The sequence below is a fragment of the Myotis davidii genome, unplaced genomic scaffold, assembly GCF_000327345.1.
Source record: "Myotis davidii unplaced genomic scaffold, ASM32734v1 scaffold875, whole genome shotgun sequence".
Lineage (NCBI taxonomy): Eukaryota > Metazoa > Chordata > Mammalia > Chiroptera > Vespertilionidae > Myotis > Myotis davidii.
The window spans coordinates 1,053,358-1,077,939 of NW_006286244.1; the positions used below are offsets into that span (position 1 = coordinate 1,053,358).

General features: G+C 42.1%; 1 protein-coding gene across 1 annotated transcript in view; it reads right to left on the bottom strand.

Moving 5' to 3' along the window:
• Positions 1-3,349: 3,349 nt before the first annotated feature.
• The window catches only part of FMN2 (formin 2), a 99,581-nt gene continuing 78,348 nt past the window's right edge, over positions 3,350-24,582 (bottom strand). The window contains exons 16-18 of the mRNA XM_006757663.2: positions 19,832-19,981; positions 9,134-9,215; positions 3,350-4,844 (exon numbers count right to left, since the gene is read on the bottom strand). Of these exons, the coding sequence (XP_006757726.1) occupies positions 4,818-4,844; positions 9,134-9,215; positions 19,832-19,981 (259 nt within the window). The 3' untranslated portion in view covers positions 3,350-4,817. The remainder of the gene's footprint in view (positions 4,845-9,133; positions 9,216-19,831; positions 19,982-24,582) is intronic.

Here is a 24,582-nt window from a genome sequence, read left to right on the forward strand (position 1 = left end):
CTGTTCTCACACGCACAGCGGCCTCCCTGGCCTGTATTGTAAAGAGCTGTTCACACGTATTCCAGACCCCGCCTTGTACTGTCTCGCGGGTTTGGACTCCGGCTTTGCAGCAGGTTCTGAGTCGGGACCAGAGCAGGAGGGTGACCCAGAAACAACGCCTGGCAGGTGCCTTTTCTAGATTGGGAAGAGGGGTGAGGGAGGAGGGGTGGTTTCCCCTTGAATGGAAGGCAGTCATGGCACCACAATGTAGGCACCAGGTTGGGGTGGCAGGAGGTGGGGAGGCGGGTACATTGGGAAATGGTTCATCGGAGACCCAGAAGCCCCCAGAATATGTACCAGGGTAGGTGGGGTGAGAAGGTATACTATTTCACTGCCACGGCACTACGCAACACTATTTGAAAAGAGAGAAATAGTGAAGAAGAGAAGGAGTCGGGTCACGTTGTGGTCTAGGAGAAAGTCAAGGCTACAACCTGTCAAATGGAAATCCATAAACTCTCTCCTGGCAGAAAGCAACCAGCTTCCTTTTCAAAGAAGGGACTCGCCAATAAAAGATGGGCAGCCTGAAGCCAGCTTGCATTTTTCTCATGAATTCTTGAGGTTCTCATGTTGTGGTCTCTTGATGTAAGGCAGTGGACATAATTTAATTTCCTGAAGAAAAATTATTTTCCCTTTGCTCAACCGCCCCACCGAAAGGTCCCCTGTGAGTGATGTCTATAGAATCTGATAAACGTGAATGAGATGCCAATCTGATTGGAGGGAGTGAGCATGCGCAGAAAGGTACTCCCTGGCAATGCCCAAGCACGGGGTCCTATGTGCTCTGCCGGGGACCTCAGGAAGGGCTGTTAGTTACCCGGATACAGGAGAAAGGGAAACTGAGGCTTCCTGACATCAGAAGGTGATGGAGGGGACGCATCCTCCTGGAGAGCAAGGGTTCGGTGGGGGTGACATGTCGGGGAACCCATTTCCACACCCCCTGCCCGGTCAGTTTCATTTCCGTTACTTCTGAAATGCCCTTGGACCTGAGCAGAATGTGCAGTTTGTAAAGAAGTTCTTGGGTTCAGAAACGGGCCCGAAGTCAGGGCATTTGCAGGTAGTGGGAAACCTCAAGGCAGACTCAGGCAGAACACGCAGCAGAAACGCTGGGAGGGGAGGAACGGAGGCCCATGGAGAGGAGGAGAGCAGGGGAGGGAAAGGGAGGGGAGGGCAGCCTCCGGCCACAGTGCAAAGCCAACCCCTGTCATTGTATGAGCACAGAACCGGGGCGATAGGGGAAGGGTGAAGCCATGAGCTCGCAGAGTGCAAACACTAGCTCACTCGTCGAGCCCGATTGTGGGCACAGCAATGGAAGCGATATAATATGCTGCAAAGGGGGGTCTTGTATGTACAAAGTTTACCTTCTAATGGCTCAAATCGTATTTAATTGTGTGTGTCTTTGTTTATAAATGAAGAAAAGCTATAAGTATAATGTAATTATTTTATAGGTGTACTATTAAATTATAGAACAAATAAAGAGACTCTAGGATTCTATGGGCTCTCGGTGTGACGTGCCGTGAAAGAGAAAGTCTGAGCTGGGCTCCGTGGGCAGCCTGGGAGCGCTGAGCGTTAGGAGGGCTTCTGTCCAGCCACGGTGAGTCGAACCCCTAGCCCACGTCACATGATCGCCCGCCCTGGGGGTCCAGCATCTTCAAAGAGAATCAGAGCCAGGCATCCTAGAGCAGAAGTGCTGGGGGTGGCTCTCAATTCACTTGTTTCTGAAGTTGGATGATTGATTTAAAAAATATATATATATTTTTTACTGATTTTAGAGAGGAAGGGAGAGGGAGATAGAAACATCCATGATGAGAGAGAATCATTGATGGGCTGCCTCCTGCACACCCCCTACTGGGGATCGAGCCCACAACCCGGGCATGTGTCCTGACGGGGAATCGAACCGTGATCTCTCAGTTCATAGGTCGACTCTCAACCAATGAGCCACACAGGCCGGGCCTCACCCTTGTTTTATTGGTAGATGCCTCCTGACAATCTGATTTTTGCCTGTCTGATTTACCACTCAGGCCTCCTCCGTGTGTGTGTGTGTGTGTGTGTTTTAAATAAACCACATACAGGGAAGCTTCTTATAGCAATTGGTGTATCCAGGCCCATTATTGCAAACACAGGACTTTATGACAGGACCTAAGGGTGAGATCTCACTTTGGAAAAGCAGACCCCACTGGCTTTCTCTGAGGCCTGTCGCCATGAGCATCCTCTCTCTGCCTCCTCCTCCCAGACCCACACACGGGGAGGACCTCTCACACTGTGTGGCTGGAGCAGTTGACACCGCTCATTTTAATCAGCGCTGGAGTTTGCATTTCGATTCTCCGTGGCTTTGGGCTGGTTTCAGAGAGGAGACGGGCTACGTGCTCCTTTTATCACACCATTTTAGAACACGAAACCTCTTCCTCTTGCTTCTGATTATATAATTGGAGATGTATTCCATGGGAAACAAAACCCCAAAGTACAGCCTTCGAAAGCCCGAGCTCACAAATTGGCTGGGAAGTGGAAATGTTAATGACAAGCTGGTGTCATACAAAGAATGGTCGCACCGCCTTCCCAGAGCTTGTTAGCAACAACTCCTCCTCCTAAGGTCCTCCTACCTCCCATCCTCAGTCAGTTCGTTTTTATGAGACTTTGTTTTGTTTTGTTTTCCCTGACTTGTCTGGCCTTTCGTTGAATTTTCCTTTAAATTCCCTCTTTGCTGCCCTAGCTGGTTTGACTCAATGGATAGAGCGTGGGCCTGGGGACTGAAGGGTCCCAGGTTTGATTCTGGTCAAGTGCACGGGTAGGGTCCCTAGGCATGGCCAGTGATCAGGTCCAGTGGGGGCCTTCCGGCTGCCGGCTGGGGCCTTCCTTCGTTTCATGCTGCCCCTGGTGGTCAGCACATGTCATAATGAGTGATGGAACTCCCAGTCTCCTTGTCAAACTCCCAAGGGGACACTTTGCATATTACCTTTTTATCTATAGACAGCCCTTCACCACTTATTCTGTACCAAATAAATTTCTGCATCTGACTTCTAAAAGATTTCTCAAAATTAATATGTTGTTGTTCATAAGTGGAAAATACTTTTTTCTTCCAATTACATTAGGAAAACTTCAACCTTTTTCAAAATATGTTTTGATGTAGCACAACAATTATTTTATCTTGGAAAACAAGCATTCATCAAATACTTAACTACTAACCATTGTAAATAAGAACGTTTAGGAATCTTCACACAGAGATAGTCTAACTTCTTTTCCTCCCAGTTTTAAATGCGATGGCTTCATTTTGCAATATCCTTGGGCAACATGCACGCAATGGACACCGAACCTTTGGTTACTCATTTTATTTTCATATAAATTAACATCCTAAAAAATTGAAATAGAAACACTAAATACAGTATTGCACATAGCGATCTTTGTTAAATGCCCTATATTTTCATTGAAGAGTATTAATATACACATTGGAAGGAGGGAAGGAGACAGGAAGACTACAAAACTACAACCAAAGAACCCCACTACGGTTTCTCTGCACTCAAATGACAAACTAAGGTAGGAGACCATACTTTACATAAATACAAACTTAGCTGCGAGTCAGAACGCTCTCTTTTTAAGTTGCTTTCCACAATGGGTTTGCAATAGCCATAAATTCTCCTCTTTATCTACAACCATAACCCCCAACAAATATCATTGAAATAATATTTTACAAGCCACACCTACTCATGTCAGACAAAACCATCACAACGCATCATAAGCTGACTCGAAGTACTCTCAGAAGAGTCATAGATTTATTCTTTTCCCTCCAACATAAAATAAAATTCTTTCCTAGGCTCCTTCAAATGATGAATAATTGCATACTCATTTTACAGCTTTGAATCACCTGCCAGAACATACACAGATGGTCCCAGCGATGTTAAAATACTCCAACAGGTGTGTTTAATCAGCAAGTTCTAGGCAAATGCCAATCCAACAATTAGTCACGTCTGATAATTTTATGAGCATCACTTATTTAAATTCCTCCAAAATATGGCGTCCTATTTTCTTTGTGAAAGGCCATGGCAAAAGTGATAGAGAGGCACACCTTTCGTTTTCTTTCTTTCTGCTACAGATTCGCTTTATGTAGGGTTTCCAAAGACGGACTGATAAAAGCCCTCGATCAACAAAACACTGACTTCTGCCTAAATGAAATGATTGATAAGAAAGGGATTTCCTTCTGCTCTATTTTTTTTCATTTTCTTACCAGCAAAAATATGATCATCTTCTTTCACAAATATATATTTATGGAGAGCAACTCAAGGAGTTGGGAAAGCCTTCATGATGAGAGATCAACGGTCCTTAACTCTTAGGATAGAAAATACCGACGTAGATGTGAAACTGACACAACTCACTAGAAATGACATTTCAACCATACACCCGCACGCGGTCATGGGGAGCACTGGTTGTCAGTAGAAAGGAGTCTTATTGTAGAAGGAATATCCTCAGAAAAGTAAATTTTAGGTTACTGTGTAGCATGTCTCAGAATTAATGCAGATACTGCCTCCTCTAACATGCTGTCTCGGTCTATCCGTGTAATACCATCAGCTTTTACAAAAAGGAAAGTGTCCCATTCTCCACTGGCCTGCTGCTTTTGCATGTTCAAAGGAACGTACAGGGAAACTCAACCATCAGTCAGCTGTCTGGAAAACACGGAGATGAGGCAAGGGGTCAAGAAGAAAATGATCGGAATGATGCCGTTCCCTTCCGGCCTTCGGGTCGGCGGAATGTTGTGTAAGTGGCTACAGGGTGCCCATCCTGTTTTCCTTTGTTCAGGTTTTCATGCTGATCTTTGCTTTCTGAAAAGAAACGCACCAGGTAAGAGCGATCATTAGAAACAGGAAGTTGATGAATGTATGGAGTTTAGAGGCGCCCAAACAAGACCTTTTCGTTTGGACCAAATTCCCTGGGAAAGGTTAAAGGTCAACCAGCCCATACAGGAAAAAAAATATAGAACTAGAATACGTTTCATCTTTTAGAATTTTCACCAAGGCAGACCACTCAATAATTTTGAGTGGAAACCAAGATTTTAAAATTTAGTTTCTAATTGATGGGAAAGAGCCCCAACCCAACTTTCTCATTCTCGGTTTTATGCACACATACACTAATTAGGAAAATTAAACTGGCTATATCACAGCATGATTGGGGTTAACTACTAAATAATTATTCCTTCTCATCCAATGCACTTTAAATTTGGACTTTAATCAAAATGACAGAAAAGAAGGTAAACCATCCTATACCACTTGTCATTAGTGAAGAATGATTCTGATACAGAGAAACTGACTGGAAAATAGCTTTTATTTTTCTAATTTTTTTGCCTTTGCTTATTTATTTATTTACTTATTTAGGTAGCTAGCTAATTAATGATTGTGCTTAGCTAACAGTTCAAGACATTGTCTTGCTGTCCTGTCATTTTTACATTTTATTTTTCAATGATAGTTGGCATTCAGATTTGCTTATTTATTTATTTAGGTAGCTAGCTAATGACTGTGTTTAGCTAACAGTTCAAGACTCATTGTCTTGCTGTCCTGTCATTTCTACATTTTATTTTTCAATGATAGTTGGCATTCAGTACTATTTTATATTAGTTGCAGGTGCATAGCATAGTGTTCAGACAATCATATAATTTACAAAGGAATACCCCTGATATTTCGAGTACCATACATACTTATTAAGTATCATTGACTGTATTCCCTATGCTGTACTCTACATCCTGGGACAATTTTGTGTCTAACAATTTGTAATTCTTAATCCCTTCCCCCTTTTCATCCTGGTTCCCTCTATCCCCCAAACCTCCTCCTATCTGGCAGCCTTCAATTTGTTCTCTGTAACTATGAGTCTGTTCCTGTTTTGTTTATTCATTTATTTTGTTCTTTAGATTCTACATATAAGTGAAATCCTATGGTATTTGTCTATCTCTGTCTGACCAATTTCACTTAGCACAATATCCTCGAGGCCCATCCATATTGTCACAAATAGTAAGATTTCATTCTTTTCTATGGTCAAGTAATATTCCATTGTATATGTGTACCACAGATTTTTTTTTTTAATTCACTCATCTATTGGTGTGAAATTGGGTTGTTTCTACATCTTGGCTACTGTAAGTAATGCTGTAATGAACCTAGGGGTGTATATATCTTTTAGTGTTTGGGATTTCGTTGGCTAGATACGCAGAACTGGAATTGCTGAGTCTGGAGGCAGTTCTATTTTTAATTTTTGAGGAATCTCCACACTGTTTTCCAAAGTGGCTGCACCAACTTGTAATCCCCGTCAGCAATGCCGGAGGGTTGCCTTTTCTCCAATCCTTGTGTTTATTGATTTGTCGATGATAGCCATCCTGACGGGTGTAAGGTAGTAGGTATCTCACTGTGGTTTTAATTTGCATTTCTCTGATGATTCTTGATACTGAGCATCTTTTCATATGTCTGTTGGCCATCTGTATGTCCTTTTCGGAATAATGTTTATTCAGGCCCTCTGCCCATTTTTTAAATGGGATTGTTTTTTTTGTTGATGTTGAGTTGTATGAGTTCTTTATAAATTTTGTATATTAACCCCTTGCCAGATAGATCAATGGTGAATATGCTCTTCCATTCAGTAGGTTGCCTTTTCATTTTGTTGATGGTTTCTTTGCTGTGCAAAAACTTCGTAGCTTGATGTAGTCTCATTTGTTTATTTTTTCTTTTGTTTCCCTTCCCCAAGGAGATATATCAAAAAAAAAATATTGCTAAGAGAAACATCAGATATTTTATTGCCTATCTATTTTTTTCTAGGGTTTTTAGGGTTTCAAGTCTTACATTTAAGTCTTTAATCCATTTTTAGTGTATTCTTGTATATGTTTCCATTTATTTGTATCTTCTTCAATTTCTTTCTTCGATGATTTATAATTTTCTGAGTACAGGTCTTTTGTCTCCTGCGGAATAATGTTTATTCAGGCCCTCTGCCCATTTTTTAAATTGGATTGTTTTTTTTTGTTGATGTTGAGTTGTATGAGTTCTTTATAAATTTTGTATATTAACCCCTTGCCAGATGTATCAATGGTGAATATGCTCTTCCATTCAGTAGGTTGCCTTTTCATTTTGTTGATGGTTTCTTTGCTGTGCAAAAACTTCGTAGCTTGATGTAGTCTCATTTGTTTATTTTTTCTTTTGTTTCCCTTCCCCAAGGAGATATATCAAAAAAAAAATATTGCTAAGAGAAACATCAGATATTTTATTGCCTATCTATTTTTTTCTAGAGGTTTTAGGGTTTCAAGTCTTACATTTAAGTCTTTAATCCATTTTTAGTGTATTCTTGTATATGTTTCCATTTATTTGTATCTTCTTCAATTTCTTTCTTCAATGATTTATAATTTTCTGAGTATAGGTCTTTTGTCTCCTTGGTTAAATTTATTCCTAGGCATTTTTCTTTTTGATGCAATTGAAAATGGGACTGCTTTCTTAATTTCCCTTTCTGATCATTCATGATTGGTGTATAAAAATGCAACTGACTTATTAATAATATATCCTGCTACATTACTGAATTCATTTTTCATTCTAGTAAGTTTTTAGTGGAATCTTTAGGGCTATATATATATGTAGTATCAGGTCAACTGCAAATAGTGACAATTTTATTTCTTTCCAAATTGGATGCCTTTTATTTCTTTTTCTTCTCTGATTGCTGTGGCTAGGACTGCCAATACTATAGTGAATAAAAGCTGTGAAAATGGACAACCCTGTCTTGTTCTTGATCTTAAGAAAAAACATCTTTAGCTTTTCCCCATTGAGTATGTTAACTGTGGGTTTGTCATATAGCGCCTTTATTATGTCGAGGTACGTTCCCACTTTACAGAGAGCTTTTATCATAAATGAATGCTGGATTTTGTCAAATGCTTTTTCTGCATCTTTTGATATGATTTTCCCCTTCTTTTTGTTTACATGGTATATCACATTAATTGATTTGTACCTATTTTACCAACCTTTCATTTTGAATGTATTTGCTAGTATTTTGTTGAAGATTTTTGCATCTGTGTTCATCAGGGATATTGGCCTATAATTCTTTCATTGCAGTGTCTGTATCTGGTTTTGGAATTAGGATAATGCTGGCCTTGTAAAATGAGCTTGGAAGCCGTTCCTTCTCTTGAATGTTTTGGAAGAGTTTGAGAAGAATAGGTGTTAATTCTTCTCTGCAAATTCACCTGTGAAGCCATCTGGTCCAAGACTTGTGAAGGGAAAACAGCCTGGCACTGAAGTCGCAACTCATAACTTTTTCTAAAGAGGGCTATTTAGTCATATAAAAAGTTGGGTTGTTTTAATATCTTTTCCATTTAGACGATGTGAGACTAATCCAGTTGAACATTTTCCCATTTTAAAACCTAACCCAACTTTTCATCTAAAAGAGCATCATTGACTTAGTCCGTGGCACCAAGTGCTAATCCCTCGCAACATTCGGCAAAACATTGACCGTGTCCACGAGGTCACGAGGGAAAACTCATCATTTGCACTAAGCCCTCCCCTCCCAGGGTGCAAAACTTGGCATTTCCTTTTGAAGGAAGAAGTGGGCAAGGAGGAAACTTAGAACAGCTTGTTCAACTCGGTTTCCTGACTGACAGATGCGAAGCAGCCAACTGTGTAGAGACATTTATGGGGACAGACCAGGTGGGAGCCCTCTGGTCTTAGCAAAGAACCACTCCGCAGGTGGCTTTTCCCGTTATGTTTCAGATCCCAATGGCACTAATGCAATTCTAACAGCCACTCTGGGTTCAAATGCAGCCCTGGGCTGTGGTCATGTGTAATGAAGAGGGTGAAAGATCAACCCAACCGCCCCCCTCTCCCCCGCCATTCTCGCTGGTATACACCCATATCCACATAGAAGCACTCAGTAGATTTATCTTACTTCTTAAGCTTGGATGCTGAACCCTGAGATGCTTCTTAGCATCTTGGGCCTAATGAAAGCCTCAGGAAAAGGGAGTTCTTTAAGTTAGAAGCTCATTATTTATTCAAACGTAAGAGAAAAATCATTAAAATACTCCATGTTTGTATATATTGTCAACACAGTGTTTAAACGCCAAAGAAAAGTCACAGGTTAAAGAATACAAAAGTGAGGTACTTACAATCCCGGAGTCGTGTCTTGGCTTAATTTTATAAAGTGATTTTCCCTTTTTCTGCCTACACACCTCTTCAGCTTCTTTTACTCTGGGTGGGGAGAAGACACGGGAATTTGTGAACTGGAACTAAGACCTACACAGATCACAGCAATTCACTTTATAGTTGGTGAGCGAGCATGAACTTCATTAAGGATTTGAATTATTGGAGGGAAAAATACATAGAAATGTCATCTGACATTTGATTTAAAAACGTAGAATGGCATGAACAGACTGTTGAACCTCAGAGGGAAGGCAGGGCAGGGTGGGTGGGAAGAGGTCAACCAATGAACTTGTCTGCACATATGCATAACTCATGAACACAGACAATAGGGTGGTGAGGGCCTGGGGGGTGGAGAGGATGGGTGCGGGCTGGAAGAGGTTTATAGGGGGCGGGGGGAGAGGAGGACCTATGTAATACTTTCAACAATGAAGATTTTAAAAATAAAAACAAATAAAAATATAGACTGTCAGAGCTAGAGGCAAATTCATCTGGGGGTTCTTAACCTGGAATCAAAGGATGCAGAACGGAATCATATACAAAAAGATGAATATTTTTATGTACACATTTCATCCTCTATTAAAAAAGCCTTTTATACAAGAAAGTATATAAAAATGATATATATACAGGACAGCAAAGAAAATGTCCTCATTTTTCAGGTGAGCATACTCAGATTGGCTCTCTTACACAAATAGGACAGACACTATAACATAAACCCAGAAGCACTAAAATAATTAAATTAACAGCATCACATAAGAACTCAAAAGCTTCCTTAAAATGACTTCAGAGTGACTTTCCACATCACATTCAGACACATGCATGGCACTGAATACTTGGGTGGTTTTTTAAAAAATGGAATTTCATCAGGCATGGGAACCAATCATTTAATTGAAAACAGAAAATGGAGAGTGAGCAATAATGACATTTTCATACCGCGAGGATGTCTTTTTAAACGCACACGCCAAGGAAAACAGTAATGCATTTGCCAGAGGTAGAGTTAAAAGAGGATGTTATTTGGAGATTAAGTTCTGGCTTCGCTAGGGACATTGGGCAACGTCTTGATATTCTGATGCCGTTGACCTTGTATTCCCTCAAACAGCAAAAGGGATCAATGATATATCACAGCATTACTATTATTACTACACAGAGCTGTTGCAAAGATTAAAAAAAATTATTTAAAATTTCTTTCTAAAAACTTAAAATACTATAAACAGCTATGCAGGTTTTCTTCAAAGGTACCACAGGACATCTACAAACTAGAATCCTATCAATATAATCCTATTAATATAATCCCATTAACATAAAAGTATCAGAGGAAGGAAAATGACCTATCAGATTAATGGTATTTTGTTATTACGGTTTACTGAGGGAATGAAAAAATCGAAGTATTTCTGAAGAAAGTAGAAAGGCCATGACATTTTAATAAAAGACTCTGTGTGTACGTCTGGAAGGCTATTTTGTCAAAGAAATGAATTATAAATATATTTCTCCAGTCCTGTGGCAGAAGACTAATGAGAGAATTCATTTCCAAGGGAGCTGGGTGAACCTCTGGTCTTACACAGCTGAATGGAACAAAACATCCAATACAGGGGCCACAGGTTGATGCCAGACTCTACCTGAAGGTGTGACCAATGAAAGTAACTCCTTCAGGACATAAAATGCCTGTGGGTTTGATAGTGTTCGCAATTCCAGAAAATGATGACACTCTCATTGTTAACACTTTTCGGACTTTCCAACCAAGCCATAAACCGCCTTTAATCCTTTCTCCAAACATCTGAAGACAAAAATATGTTCTTTAGAACAAACCGAGGATTACGGAATCCCCACCCTCCTCTAAAGCCACGATCAGTAAATTCAAAATGAAGTATTTGGACAGGGAATTAAGGAAACTTCTTTCGTAGCCAAAATCCAGCATATTCCCTCTTAAATTTGCTTGGAGCACTTTACAGCATTTGGGGACATTTCTAAAAATGGCTGTCACAAGCATGTAGATCACCAAAGCCTCACCATTTTCTGTCTTATTTATCTTGTTCTCCAAACACATTTTTGGAAGGATCACGGGAAGCCACGTCTAATACGCACATATTTAATTTTACACAAAAACCAATTCGGCCATTCCTCACGACAAAGAATGTGCGTCAACGAACCCTCCCAAGACCGTTGAGCTCATCCATTTATTTGACAATCATTTATAGAGGAGCAACTGCAGGTCAGGCACTGGGATGGGCTCAGTTTTATAAGGACAATTAAACTCAAGGTCTAACAGGAGAGAGACACACATAAGCAAGGGGAGCACATGGACCGGCTGCCTCCTGCACGCCCCCGACTGGGGATGGAGCCTGCAACCCGGGCATGTGTCCTGATGGGGAATCGAACCCTGACCTCCTGGTTCATAGGTCGACGCTCAACCACTGAGCCAGACCGGCTGAGCTAATCAGTCTTTTAATTCTTTTCTTTTCAGAGAACTGAGTTTTCCAACGATCTTCCTGGAGATGCTTTCTTAATCTCTTTTCTTAATTATGAAACTTCCCCTCTAATGTTATTTTTCCTCCCAGGGCTCTAATCTGGACTCTGATCTCGACCGTGATTTCATTGGAAATCTCCACTTGACAATTCCAACTACCCTTTCTACGCTGGAGACTTTGGACCCGCACCTCCAGCTCTGGCCTCCCCAGGCCCACGCTCCAAATCCTGGTGGACAGTATTCTCCTCTCTCTCACCTCTAAGCACATAACCAGTCACCCTCTGAGCAATTCCTCTCCCTCTTCACCACCCCCTCATGCATATGCAAATAGTCAACAAATTCTGTTATTCATTATTCTTTAATGATTTTAAAATCTGCCCCAATATCTCTAATTCTATTGATTTTTTTTTTGTTTCTGTTAATCTTCACCTGCAGATATTTTTTTCCCATTGATTTTTAAAGAGAGTGGAAAGGAAGGGGAGAGACACAGAGAGAGAAACATCGATGTGAGAGAGACACATGGATCGGCTGCCTCCTGCATGCCCCCTACAGGGGATCCAGCTTGCAATCTGGGCATGTGCCCCGATCAGGAATCGAACCGTGACCTCCTGGTTCCTAAGTTGACACTCAACTACTGAGCCACTCTGGCTGGGCTAAGACTAAATCTTGTAAAACTCTGAACATGTAAATGATGGCAGTTTAAAATAATTTCTGAAAAGAAACTATTTAGGAAAGCTGGCCACATGATTTATCAAATGCTGGGGAACAGTACTATAACTGGACACATTTTGAACTCTATTCAAGGAAAAGTAGTAATGGAAACACAATGGGCTTTAGAGTTCATCTTTGAAAAAGAAAAGCACTTAAGACTGCCCAGAGAAAACACAACTACCACCACATTCTCTTGATTCTAACTTCTAGGAGGAATGTTTGATGTAGCTCTAAAAATAAGAAATGTGAACTACAGTTAGCAAAAATCTCAAAATCCAAAAGACCAAGAAACTTCTCCGGTGGCCTTTAAAAAAAAAATCCTCCATATAAACTGAGATTGATTTTTAAACTTGAACTTAGTGAAGACATTTCTGAGGACATTTCTAAAAACTCTAGGACAATTGGCATATTTCCTCGATTATCTCAAACTAGAGGCCCGGTGCATGAAATTCGTGTAAGTGGCTCGGCCCTTGCAGCTCCAGCTTCGTCTGGAAGGCCGTCCAGAAGGATGTCTGGAAGGATGTCCGAAGGTTGTTCGGCTGTCCAGTATAATTACCATATTATGCTTTAATTATTATAGATTGCAATGGTCTCAACTGAACAGCAGTGGGCAAGGGGCTCCTCTTGGACTAGTGCTGGGACTACCAACAACTCTGTGCTGGTGAAGAAGGGAAATCAATTCGCTTCTGGGATCAGATGAGTAAAGAGCAGTGTTCCCATCCCATTGTGTAAATAAGGGGCCTGAATTATATTCTGTCAAACCAGGAGTAGCCTTCGTCCATGATCTCCCACAGGAACTTAACATGGTATCCGAAAATGTGGACAAATCTAGAACGTTCCAGTTAGGACTTTTTAAAATGCTTAGAAAATTGGTTCTCAACCTTCCTAATGCCGCGACCCTTTAATACAGTTCTTCATGTTGTGGTGACCCCCAACCATAACATTATTTTCGTTGCTACTTCATAACTGTCATTTTGCTACTGTTATGAATCGTCATGTAAATATCTGATCTGCAGGATGTATTTTCATTGCTCGCGACCCACAGGTTGAGAACCGCTGGCTTAGATGATAATCATTTAATAGTCATTTGAATAGGATATGGATGTTCCTACCCACATTAGAAATTTTAAGCTTCTGATCACATTTTTCATCGCTAATTTGAAATCTCTGATTTAGAAAAAAATAAAGGCTTGTTTTTCTCCTGGATCACATCGTAGGAACAATTTTTATTCTCTATTAGATGTGGATTTACATGGAATTCACAAAAGTAGGTCAACTGAATTGTCTTTTTTTTAAAGTCCTGTAAGAATGACCATGCTCTTTCTGTATATACTGAGGATTTTTAGATTTCCTCAACAAAACAGTGAAATGACACTCCCTTGTCACACAAAATGTCATACGTGATGGCCAAAGCTATGACAAAATCCCCTTTGACAGCAAACATCATCTTTTATTAGAGAAAATGGGGTTGGTTCCTACAACGGACATTTTTCATGCAAACATCCTTTTCTATTTACCTTTCCTAAGCTGTACCTTCACTCTCGGCCCCTGTGTTAAGGTATTTCCTGCATCTCAGTTATTTTTAATTTGCAAATGGCTCAGAGAGTTTTTGATTAGACTCAGTGAGAGATCAAATTAAGTTTCCCTGGTACTTACACGTGGTGTAGGCTTGGCTACTTCTCCAGCCAGGACGATATGTACGAGTAGCTTAGATCCTGTTTTCATAAAAGACTTTCTTTGGTGGGGAATTCTAGTTTGGAGAGAGTTTATCACATTTCCTCCTTGTAAGACTCATAAAAGAGTACAGCAAAGCTACTTGTATCATAATGGCGCAGAATTATGCAAGAGGAAGAACGGCTTAATTAAGGAGCGAGATGTGGGAGATACGAGGCAGAAATGGGATCAAGGAAACACAGGCATTAAGGGAGAACAAGGGTCACAATGTTTCCCCCGCTGGATGATGCCTCACTGGCCAGAGACATGCTGTTTATCCCACCATCAAAAAAATTCCTCAACCCACTTTCCCTCCGGCCAGAGCTTTTCTCTGTGACCCTGTCCTAAGTATGAACTCCTCAACGAAGTTGCCTATAACTCTGGCTGGTTTGGCTCAGTGGATAGAGCGTCGGCCTGCAGATGGAAGGGTCCCGGGTTCAATTCTGGTCAAGGGCACATGCCCGGGCTACCAGCTCAATCTCCAGTAGGGGGCATGCAAGAGGCAGTGGATTAATGATTCTCATCATGGATGTTTCTATCCCTCTCTCCCTCTCCCTCCTTCTCTGATGTCAATAAAAATGTTACTATCCATGCTTTTGTTCCGGCCCTCCGGTCCAGTTTAAGAACCCATTGTGGCCCTCGACTCAAAAGGTTTGCCCACGCCTGCTCTAGTTGGTTTATTTTGCCTTTATAACATAAAAACATTAGAAAAATCAGAGGTTGTAGGTAGTCAACCCATGTACAAGCTCTGCAGAATTAAGAGTGCTTCTGCTCTAAAACAACACACGACTTTCAGGACACATTAACACCCACGTCTAGACGGACTTTTACAATGAAAGCTTCCGAGTTATCTGGGAGCATCTTAACTTCTCTTAACTGATGCATACTTTTCCCAACCATTTCTCATCTCATTGACCTCCCCCACAGACTTAGAACACTTTAAAGTGGCCAAATGGAATTTCACCAAACTTTCCAAAAATGTTCACCCCCAGGGCCATAGGAATTTGAACCAAAGAGGTTAATTTTTAAAAATAATTCCATCTCGTAAAATTAGGATCTACTGTAAATATGCTTTTATTTCTGATGTGCTTTATTTTTTTTGGTAAAATGTGGCTTATGTACATTTATGATGATAATTAGAATATTTTAAAGATGAGATTCTCACATACAAACGTCTACTTCTAGCTATTTTAAATTCTAAATGCATGTCTTCGATTCTGACACCAATTCCCAAGTGTGTTTTTCCCCACACCACCAAGCCATTAACCCAACTCTGACACCATCCCCTGGGAGCTAGCGTCAGACCCCACAGGCTAAGGGCTCTGTCCCCCAAGACTGCCACCCCCCCCCCCACTTCAGATGCCAAGTGCAGTCCAGGTTGCCACCTGTGTTTCTGGTCAACCAGCTAGAGATAGGAGGTCCTAATAACACCCTCCTTCAGTGCGATTGCTTTGCCAGAATGGCTCACAGAACTCGAACACTTTACTTCCTAGATCACTGGTTTATTATAAAAGGATATTGCTTAGGAATGCCTGATGGAAGACATACACAGGGCAAGGTAGGTGGGAAGGGGTATGGAGATTGCATGCTCTCTGCGTGCACTACTCTCCCTGAATCCCCCTGGGCCCTCCAATCCGGAAGCTCCTTGAATCCCAGTCTTTAGGATTTTACGGGGGCTTCTTTACATGGACATGAGTGACTACGTCATGGGTCATTGGTAATTAGTTCAGCACCCCCCGCCCCCACTTTTGCGCCCACCAAGTCAACGCAATGGAACTGAAAGTCCAATCCTCTCATACAGGGTTGGTTCTACTGGCCATCCTTAGATACCTAGAGGCATTCTGAAGTCATCTCATTGAGTCAAGCAAAGACACCTCTATTGCTCTTTCCACTTAGGAAATTCCAAGGGTTTCAGGAGCTCTACGCAGGAATGAGATTGAAGACCAAATGTATATTTCCTCATTATAAACCACACTATCACAAGGCCTATATGGTATGAGAATTCAATATATCATTTTGAGAAAGAGCAAAATGTCTATGAAACTTAACCTAAGTTTAGGTTTTATCATTTTTCAAAGTGATGGTAAATCCACCTTAGATGTCCATATTATTTTTTTAAAAAAACAGAAATATTAGTAGGGCTTAAATATAAAATACTAATTCATTAATATGACTATATTAGTCATATTATAGATCATTTTGTTTATTAAAAACAATACCGCCCTTATATCCTGTCTCATTATTGATTACTGCTACACAAGCTTAGGATGAACTCTAGAATCAAGCCGACTTCCTTCTGCTGCCCCAGGACTCCTAATGTGGTGGAGACCAAGGTCATCTTCAGGTCGATGAACTCAGGGACCAGGGCCCCCTCAGGGAGGAAGCAGGCAGCCCTCTCTCACGCTGAAGGCTACCCTTTCCTCCAGGGCCCACTTCCTATCAGCTCATCTCCCAGCTCCTCTCCAGAACCACTCCAGGGGCAGAAGAACACCATGATGACCATGACAAGACGGTAGTGAGTTCATGACCCTGGGTTGATTGTGCCCAAAGCAAAAACAGTTACAGTCTCCACCAGCACAGCCAAACTTCTGTCCTCATCAAGGACATTACTCTCAAAATTAGTAGGGATTTCCTTTTTAAAAGCCAGGAAGCTTGGATCTGCCTAATTCTCCAAGGGACAGAGCAAGTCTCCTTCCTGAGTGTGCACTGCGACCAGGTCACCTCCATTCCTCTGAGTCTGAGGTTCTCACATGCCCGGGGTTGGTTAATTCCATACAATGTGATGGTGGGCATGGCTCCTACTAGGACAGGAGGACCACAAGCCCTCTTGCCAACTCAGAAGTGGCGCCTTTCAGCATGACCCTCCCTCTGTGCGACACCGCCATCCGGACAGGACTTTCTATAGCTCAGCATCAAGTTTTCAATCATTCGAGGAAGGACTCTGTAAGGAGACATCCAAGCCTTTCTCCTGAGAGAGAGATCAATGAGCTGTGGAGACATGTTGGCCAGAGGCTCTTTCTCTGATCTGGATATAGAGTGTGACACACAGGTGCCAGCCCAACTTCGATCCCTACAGGAAGGGGCACACGGGGTGATCAATGGGAAGTGGAAGATGGCCAGGCCCACGCGGGACAAGACAGAGACAGGCTGATGGATTATTTAGAGACTGTTTAACATGACTCGGCAAGATGAAAGGACAGGTGACGTTGATGAAATGAAGTTTTCAAACTCAGAAAGACACTCAGGGTACCAGGGACCCTAAGGGTTTTGCGACAGTCTCGGACTCAGGAAACCAAAGCAAAATAAATCAAAATGGAATGAAGTTAAATAACATAAAAATGCCCCGAGTCTTCATAGAAGATAACATTCAAACAGAGAGAGCAGACAGACCTCTGGTGTATCTACATATTAATAATGTTAGAGCTCTAACTAGAAAGCCCTAATTGCAAAACAATGTCTTACATCATTTTAGGGAATTATATTAGGCATAATGGGATTTTCTTTTTTGGCTCTGCAATGTCTTTTTACTTTTTAAAAAAATGCAAAAATCATAGCTCATAAAACTCTAAGAGCATTAGAATTGGAAGTGATTTTATAGTAGACATCTGAGAGATATTATGTACATAATATTTAAATGATGATGACAACAATGATAATAATTTAAAGGTCATTTTATTTTATTTATTTTAAAATAGATTTTTATTGATTTCAGAGAGAAAGGGAGAGGGATAGAGAGATAGAAGCATCAATAATGAGAGAGAATCTTTGATTGGCTGCCTCCTGCACACCCCACACTAAGAATCAAGCCCACAACCTGGGCATGTGCCCTGACCTGGAATTGAACTATGACCTCCTGGTTCATAGGTCAATGCTCAACTACTTAGCCACACCGGCCGGGCTACAGATCCTTTTAAGGAGAAACAAATTGTAAGCAGTAGTTTTCCACATAAACCAAAGAACCCAAGCTACGAGATACTAATTTGCCCTGATGGTGGTCCATTCTTGGCTCCCTCTACACACCCCCACCCTCCACTACACATACATACTCAGCACATGCTCTCACAAAGTTGATTCCTTTTAAAATTGAGTTTGATGCCTTTATCACAGTCTCTTCTAAATCTTAACCAGACTTCAGGGGGCAAAACCAAGTGAGCTAATTGTTCTTTGTCAAATACAATGACTACCAACATGTCTCAGTCAAATGTTTGCCATTACCTGGGATCCCAATTTTTGTTTTCAAGAAGAAATATTTCTTTTTTAAAATATATGTGTTTATGGATTTCAGAGAGGAAGGAAGAGGGAGAGAGAGGGGGAAACATCCATGATGAGAGAGAATCATGGATCGGCTGCCTCCTGCACACCCCCGACGGGGGATCGAGCCCACAACCTGGGCATGTGCTCTTGACCAGAATCAAACCTGGGACCCTTCAGTCCACAGGTGGATGCTCTACCCACTGAGCGACACTGTCCAGGGCCCAAATTTTTAAGCGTGGAAAAAACATTTTCCGTTTCTCTAAAGCTTCACTTTCACTAGTGGGAGCAGGGATGCCGTCTGGGAGTGGAGTCTTGAAGCAGAGCAGTGCTTCAGGCAATCCTTCACTTCGGTGACCAACAAATACATCGTCACATGATCATAACCCTTCCTCCTTTCTCCCCATTCTTCAGATGTATCGCTGACTGCTTTGAAAGTGGTCATTTTCTTCTACACTGACAACAACGGACTTCAATCTAAACAGACAGCTCCCTTGACGACAAATGTTGGAAACGGAAATGTTAACATGACAAGAGATGCTCTCCAATTTAATGCCTCACCTTTGAAGGCCCAGCATTCAAACTCTTTCAAAGCAAAGTCACTGTCCATGCAAGGATGTTGGAAAGTATACTACGTGGTTTCGATATTAGTGTTTGGTTTATGGTATAGATTATGTTCCCTTTTCATTCTCCTACCAGGTCTAGCTATTTTGGGATGTTGTCCTGGGAGAACTAGATTTGTTCCTTGAATTAATGTTTAGCATGCCTCCATGGAATTGCATAATCGTAGTGACAGAGACTTTAGTTGAATTCTTAAGAGGAGAAGTTTCCCTTCATTCCTGAAAAGCTCTGCCTTAGGAAAGGTGATATAACTCTATAAGAATCTTGAAAGCTCTTTTAAAAAATATTGATCATGGCCCAGCCAGTGTGGCTCAGTGGTTGAGTGTCAACCTATGAACCAGGAGGTCATGGTTCGATCCCTACTAGGGGACATGCAGGAGGCAACCCATCCATGGTTCTCTCTCATCATTGATGTTTGAAAATGTGATATAACTCTATAAGAACCTTGAAAGCTTTTAAAAAAATATTGATCATGGCCCGGCCGGTGTGGTCAGTGGTTGAGTGTCAACCTATGAACCAGGAGGTCATGGTTCGATCCCTACTAGGGGACATGCAGGAGGCAACCCATCCATGGTTCTCTCTCATCATTGATGTTTCCATCTCTCTCCCTCTCCCTTCCTCTCTGAAATCAATAAAAATCTATTTTATCTATTTTAGGAAATATTGATCATGTGTTTCTTGGTGACATCTGGAAGAAATTTTTATACAAAGAGTGAAATTTTGACATTATCCCATGAATTGAGCACAAATAAAACAAAACCAACTCTTCTTACCTTTAGTCTTTACTATCGGTCTCTCGACCTCAGTGAGTTGGTCATCTCAGCAGGGTTGCTCAACTCCCACACAGTCTGCTTTGGTGTTGTTTCCTCGCCACAGAAGTTGTTTTACTAGACAGGTGTCCTGCTACCTCTCTTGTAGAATAAGTTTGTTCTCCTTCTTCCAAAAGTCTTTAAAGTCAGAGCTGAATTCATGCCAGATACTGAAAAAGACATTCGGGGACACCTCCTTCTCTCCAAGTTTTGGTTTCATGAAGAAATAGGCTGTGGTCTCTAAAAACCTGTCAAGGCAGATACACACACACAGAGCATAAGAGCTATGATTACTTTCCAATACGGGCTGTTCTTTCCCCGTCCAAAGGCTGATTTCATTCATGCGCAGTCATTATGACCAAGAGGACACAAGCTCTCCAGGCCCCAACAGGAGTTCTCTTACGGGTCCATGTTAGAGTTTTGGACGCAGATGGGAGCAACTGACAAGAACCTGCCATACCCTGAGAACTCTCCCTGGTCCGATTCTATCGTCCAAATGAATCATGATGTGTCCAACCTATTTCAGAAATGAGCCTGTGGTCTAGTTGGGACGTCCTGGGAGTGGTGGGGTACATTTCTTTCTACCCTCTGCCAGGGGTGGGGAACCTCTTTTCTGCCAAGGGCCACTGGAGGTTTATAACATCATTCGAGGGCCATACAAAATGAGCAACCTGCTATATTTGGTCAAACATTTAATTAGTAAATCAAATGTTTGGCAGGGCCAGCCCAAGTGATTTTGCGGGCCTTACATGGCCTGTGGGCCAGACATTCCCCACCCCTGCATCTAAACAAATGAGGTATCAGTCATTTTGTCCCCAAACTAATATATGTATTATATACTATTTGGCTTCTATGCTATTTGGCTCCCTGTATTGTTGGGGGTGGTGGGAAAAGCAAGAGTCCCAGGAGATGCTGACAAACTCTCCCATCAGTGAGTGGGACCCATCCGTGAGGGACAACAGACTGTCTTCAGAAGGGGCCACTCAGCGGCTCTTCACAGAACAACCACATGAAGCTTAGAGGAGTTTCAAAAGGGTTATTTGACATATGGAAAGGGGCAATGGGTAGAAGTATAGATGAAACCAATGGATAACTGTTAAAGTTGGATGATGTGTACACGGTGGATCTTTGCACATTCTGTTTACCTTCGCACACGTTTTAAATTTCTCATAATAAAGAATTTGTTAAATTACAAATGCACACACACACATAAGGTTAGTACAAAAAAGTAATGGCTATAAGCATCTTTTAATATGGCATTCTAAAAATATTTTTAAAAGGCTAGACTATTGCTTGAAAGAACTCCATTGGATATTGTTTGTGACTACAAGTTATGTTCCGCAGATAATGAAAATAGTTTTGATTTTTTTATTTCCTTATTTGAAAAGCGGACATACAACAAACTGAGAATCCTATTCTCTTAAGCTCCTCATCTGTTTTTAAGGCAGCCTTTGTCTGGGAACTGTACACATAAAGAGTGACTCAAAACTTGGTTTTTATTACAGCCAAGAGAGGTCCCAGTAATTATCCTAAAATAGCATTTTCTTGCCACAAGTGATGATCTGTACGGAGAAGCATGTTCTCTGCAAATGAAATATTTTTAAAATATTGTATTGCCTGTTATTACTATCAATTACTTCCCATCTGTGAACAGGATGTAGCCTTGGTCAAGCACTAGAGAGAACCTTGAATTTCAGCCCGCCATTCTGCGGGCACCTACTCTGCAGGAGTAGCAGATGGGGGCACTCCTACTTTCATTTAGTTCATGAGCAGGTTTGCCAGGCACCACAGATGGCACGGTGAAGATAGAGAAAAATTCAACCCTGAGAATATCCCGCTAAGCGAAATAAGTCAGACAGAAAAAGTTAAGAACCATAATATTTCACTCATATATAGGGTCTACAACTGAAAGCAACAAATGAACATGAAATACAAACAAAAATTCACAGATACAGACCACAGCATGGTGGTTACCAAAGAGAAGGGGATGGGGTACTAAAGGGTAAACGGGGCCAATTATATGGTGAGGGAAGAAGATTTGGCTCTAGCAGGCTTCCAGGCATTGACTGCTGCTCTCAGAACTGAATCACCGTAAGAATAACCACTCTGCTCTCAAGCATCTACTTCAAGAATGGTAAACTCTCCCGGCTGGTGTGGCTCAGTGGCTGAGCATTGACCTATGAACCAGGAGGAGGTCATGGCTGGATACCCGGTCAGCGCACCTGGGTTGTGGGCGGGATCCCCAGTTGGGGGGGCATGCAGGAGGCAGCTGATCAATGATTCTCTCTCATCACTGATATTTCTCTCTCCTTCTCCTTCCCTCTCTGAAATCAATATATATATTTTTTTTAAAAAAGAATGTAAACTCTTCCATGACAATGTTCAGATATGTATTCTTCAACAACCTGAAAGCATTGGATATTGTTTTTGACTACAAGTTATGAAACAACACAAGAGAGGACTTATGGATGTATAGCAAGTTGCTCCAGAAATGATCCTGGTTTCAGAAAAAAAGAATGTACCCACTAAAGCAATCTGAGGTGAGTAACCTAAAGATGGGCTAATCTTCAGAAGCATCAGTATTATTACTTTACTTTTTATTGACTGACGTCAAAGAGACTGTCCACTCCAAGTGGAGTAATAATACCCTACCATCTTCACCCACCGGCTTCTTGCTCCCCTCAGTCTGGCCTTACAGGTTCTGACATTCGCATTCTATACTTGGTCCTTCATCTGCGTGGAATACTCTTCACTCAGGCATCCACGTGGCTGCCTCCCACCCCTTCAGATCTCTGCTCACGCATCACTTCCTCAGCAAGATCTTCCAGGAAGAGCCAGAGTGAAATCACAATGCTAGATTCCCCGAATATTCCTGCTTGACTTTTCTCCATGGCACTCCCTGCCACCAGAAATTCTGGCCATCTGGTCTACTTGTTTACCGTTGGCCTTCCTCTGCTATAATTAATCCTCGATGAGGTGCTTTTATCTTTTATGTTGTCTGCTGCAGTCCCAGCACCCAAACAGTGTCTGGCACAGAGGAATTGTGGGATAAATATTTGCTTAAAGAATGATTTCTACCGAACAACTACACTAGACACTTCTGAGGACAAAACATTTGGTTTTTAGGGACATTGTAGTGGAAGAAATCTGTTAGGCCTCTTAGCAGCCTGAGGTTTCAAGACAAGAGCTTTTCATCGAAGGGCCAAGATTAGTTCTGGTACTGCCCACAGCGGGCCTACGTGGACTTCATTCACACATGGGAAGGGCCAAGATTTAGTTCTATCCCTGCCCACAGCGGGCCTACGTGGACTTCATTCACTTCAGTAAGTTTCATCTCCTCATTTCTAAAATGAGGACAAGGCTTCCTACTCATCAGATGATTGTGAGGCTTAAAGGAGATAAGTGTGTAACGTGGCTCGTGGCGTTGCCAGGCACATCAGACCCGTCAGTGATGGTTCTTACTACTGCTCACCAGTGAAGGTGGCGTGAAAGCTTCCCCTTCAGCCTTCACGGTGAGTTCACAGAGTGTGAAAGGACCGGGCACTCCTTCTTTGCACAGAGAAATTAAAGAGGGCGAGAACTTTCTCCTTTTCCCATATCCCCGCTTAATTATGAGACATCACAGAACCTCTATAAAAATTAAAACTGGTGCCAACATGCCAGTCTCCTCGGGGCCAGCGGGCCAGCGCCAGCGTGGGTTAACCACCCTTACCCTCTCCTCCCTACTCATCTACTCCGTTATCTCACTTGGCTCCGAAGAGAGTTTACAGTGACTCTAGCCAAGAGAATTCCTCTCACTTCGCTTATGGAGAAAGAAAAACATCTCCTTTTACCCTGGCGTCATAGAAGAGGCGGACGGTAACCAAGGGCTACATCCTTTATTCTTGACTCAACGTTCCCCTAATTGTTTCATACTCCATGACATGTATTGCATACACATGAACACACACACACACACACACACACACACAGCTTCCTGGCACCTACTTAACAGACATATCACAGTCAACAGCGAAGCCAAGAGGTCTGCGGAAAGAAGTGAATCCATTGAATTCTATGCCCCCTTCCTCCCTCCGCCAGCACAGCCGCAGTTATCAGCAAAGCGAACACCACCGCTCAGATGTGAGTTGTTGGAGGTTCTGTTGCATCTCCCAGCTCTGGTTCAGGCCACTCTGTCATTTCTTTCTAATGCTAATGGCAACAAGCCTTGGGACTCAAGTCTCCCTCCCTGGCTCAGCTGCCAAGGGCCGTGCAGGCTATTTTGAGATATTTCTATATTTGGACTGGTGGGTGCGAGGAAAGGGTCTGAGGAGGCCGGTTCTTATACAGACTCCATGATCCCAGGGGCCTTGCCGCAGGTCAGTCCTGCACCGGTCAGTCTAAGTGGGCCTGGGTGCCTTCCTGTTCCCTCTGCAATCATCCTTCCTTTCTTCTCAATGTCACGGTCCTTTTGGAGTTTAACAACTAAAAAATCAGGTACAAAATGAGAGGGTTTTTAAAAAATATATATTTTTATTGATTTCAGAGAGGAAGGGAGAGGGAGAGAGAGAGAAACATCAATGATGAAAGAGAATCACTGATCAGCTGCCTCCTGCACGCCCCCGACTGGGGACTGAGCCCACAACCCAGGCTGCAACCCAGGCCTGTGCCCTTGACCAGAATCAAATCTGGGATCCTTCAGTCCACCAGCTGACGCTCTATCCACTGAGCCAAACCGGCTAGGGCTACCTCAAGCTCTTTAATAATCTTTCTCTCTCTCCCTGCCTTCCCCAACTCTCCAGGTAACCACCGATTTACTTTCCTTTCAATGGATTAGGTGGCATTTTCTAGAATTTTCTCTACTTGAAAT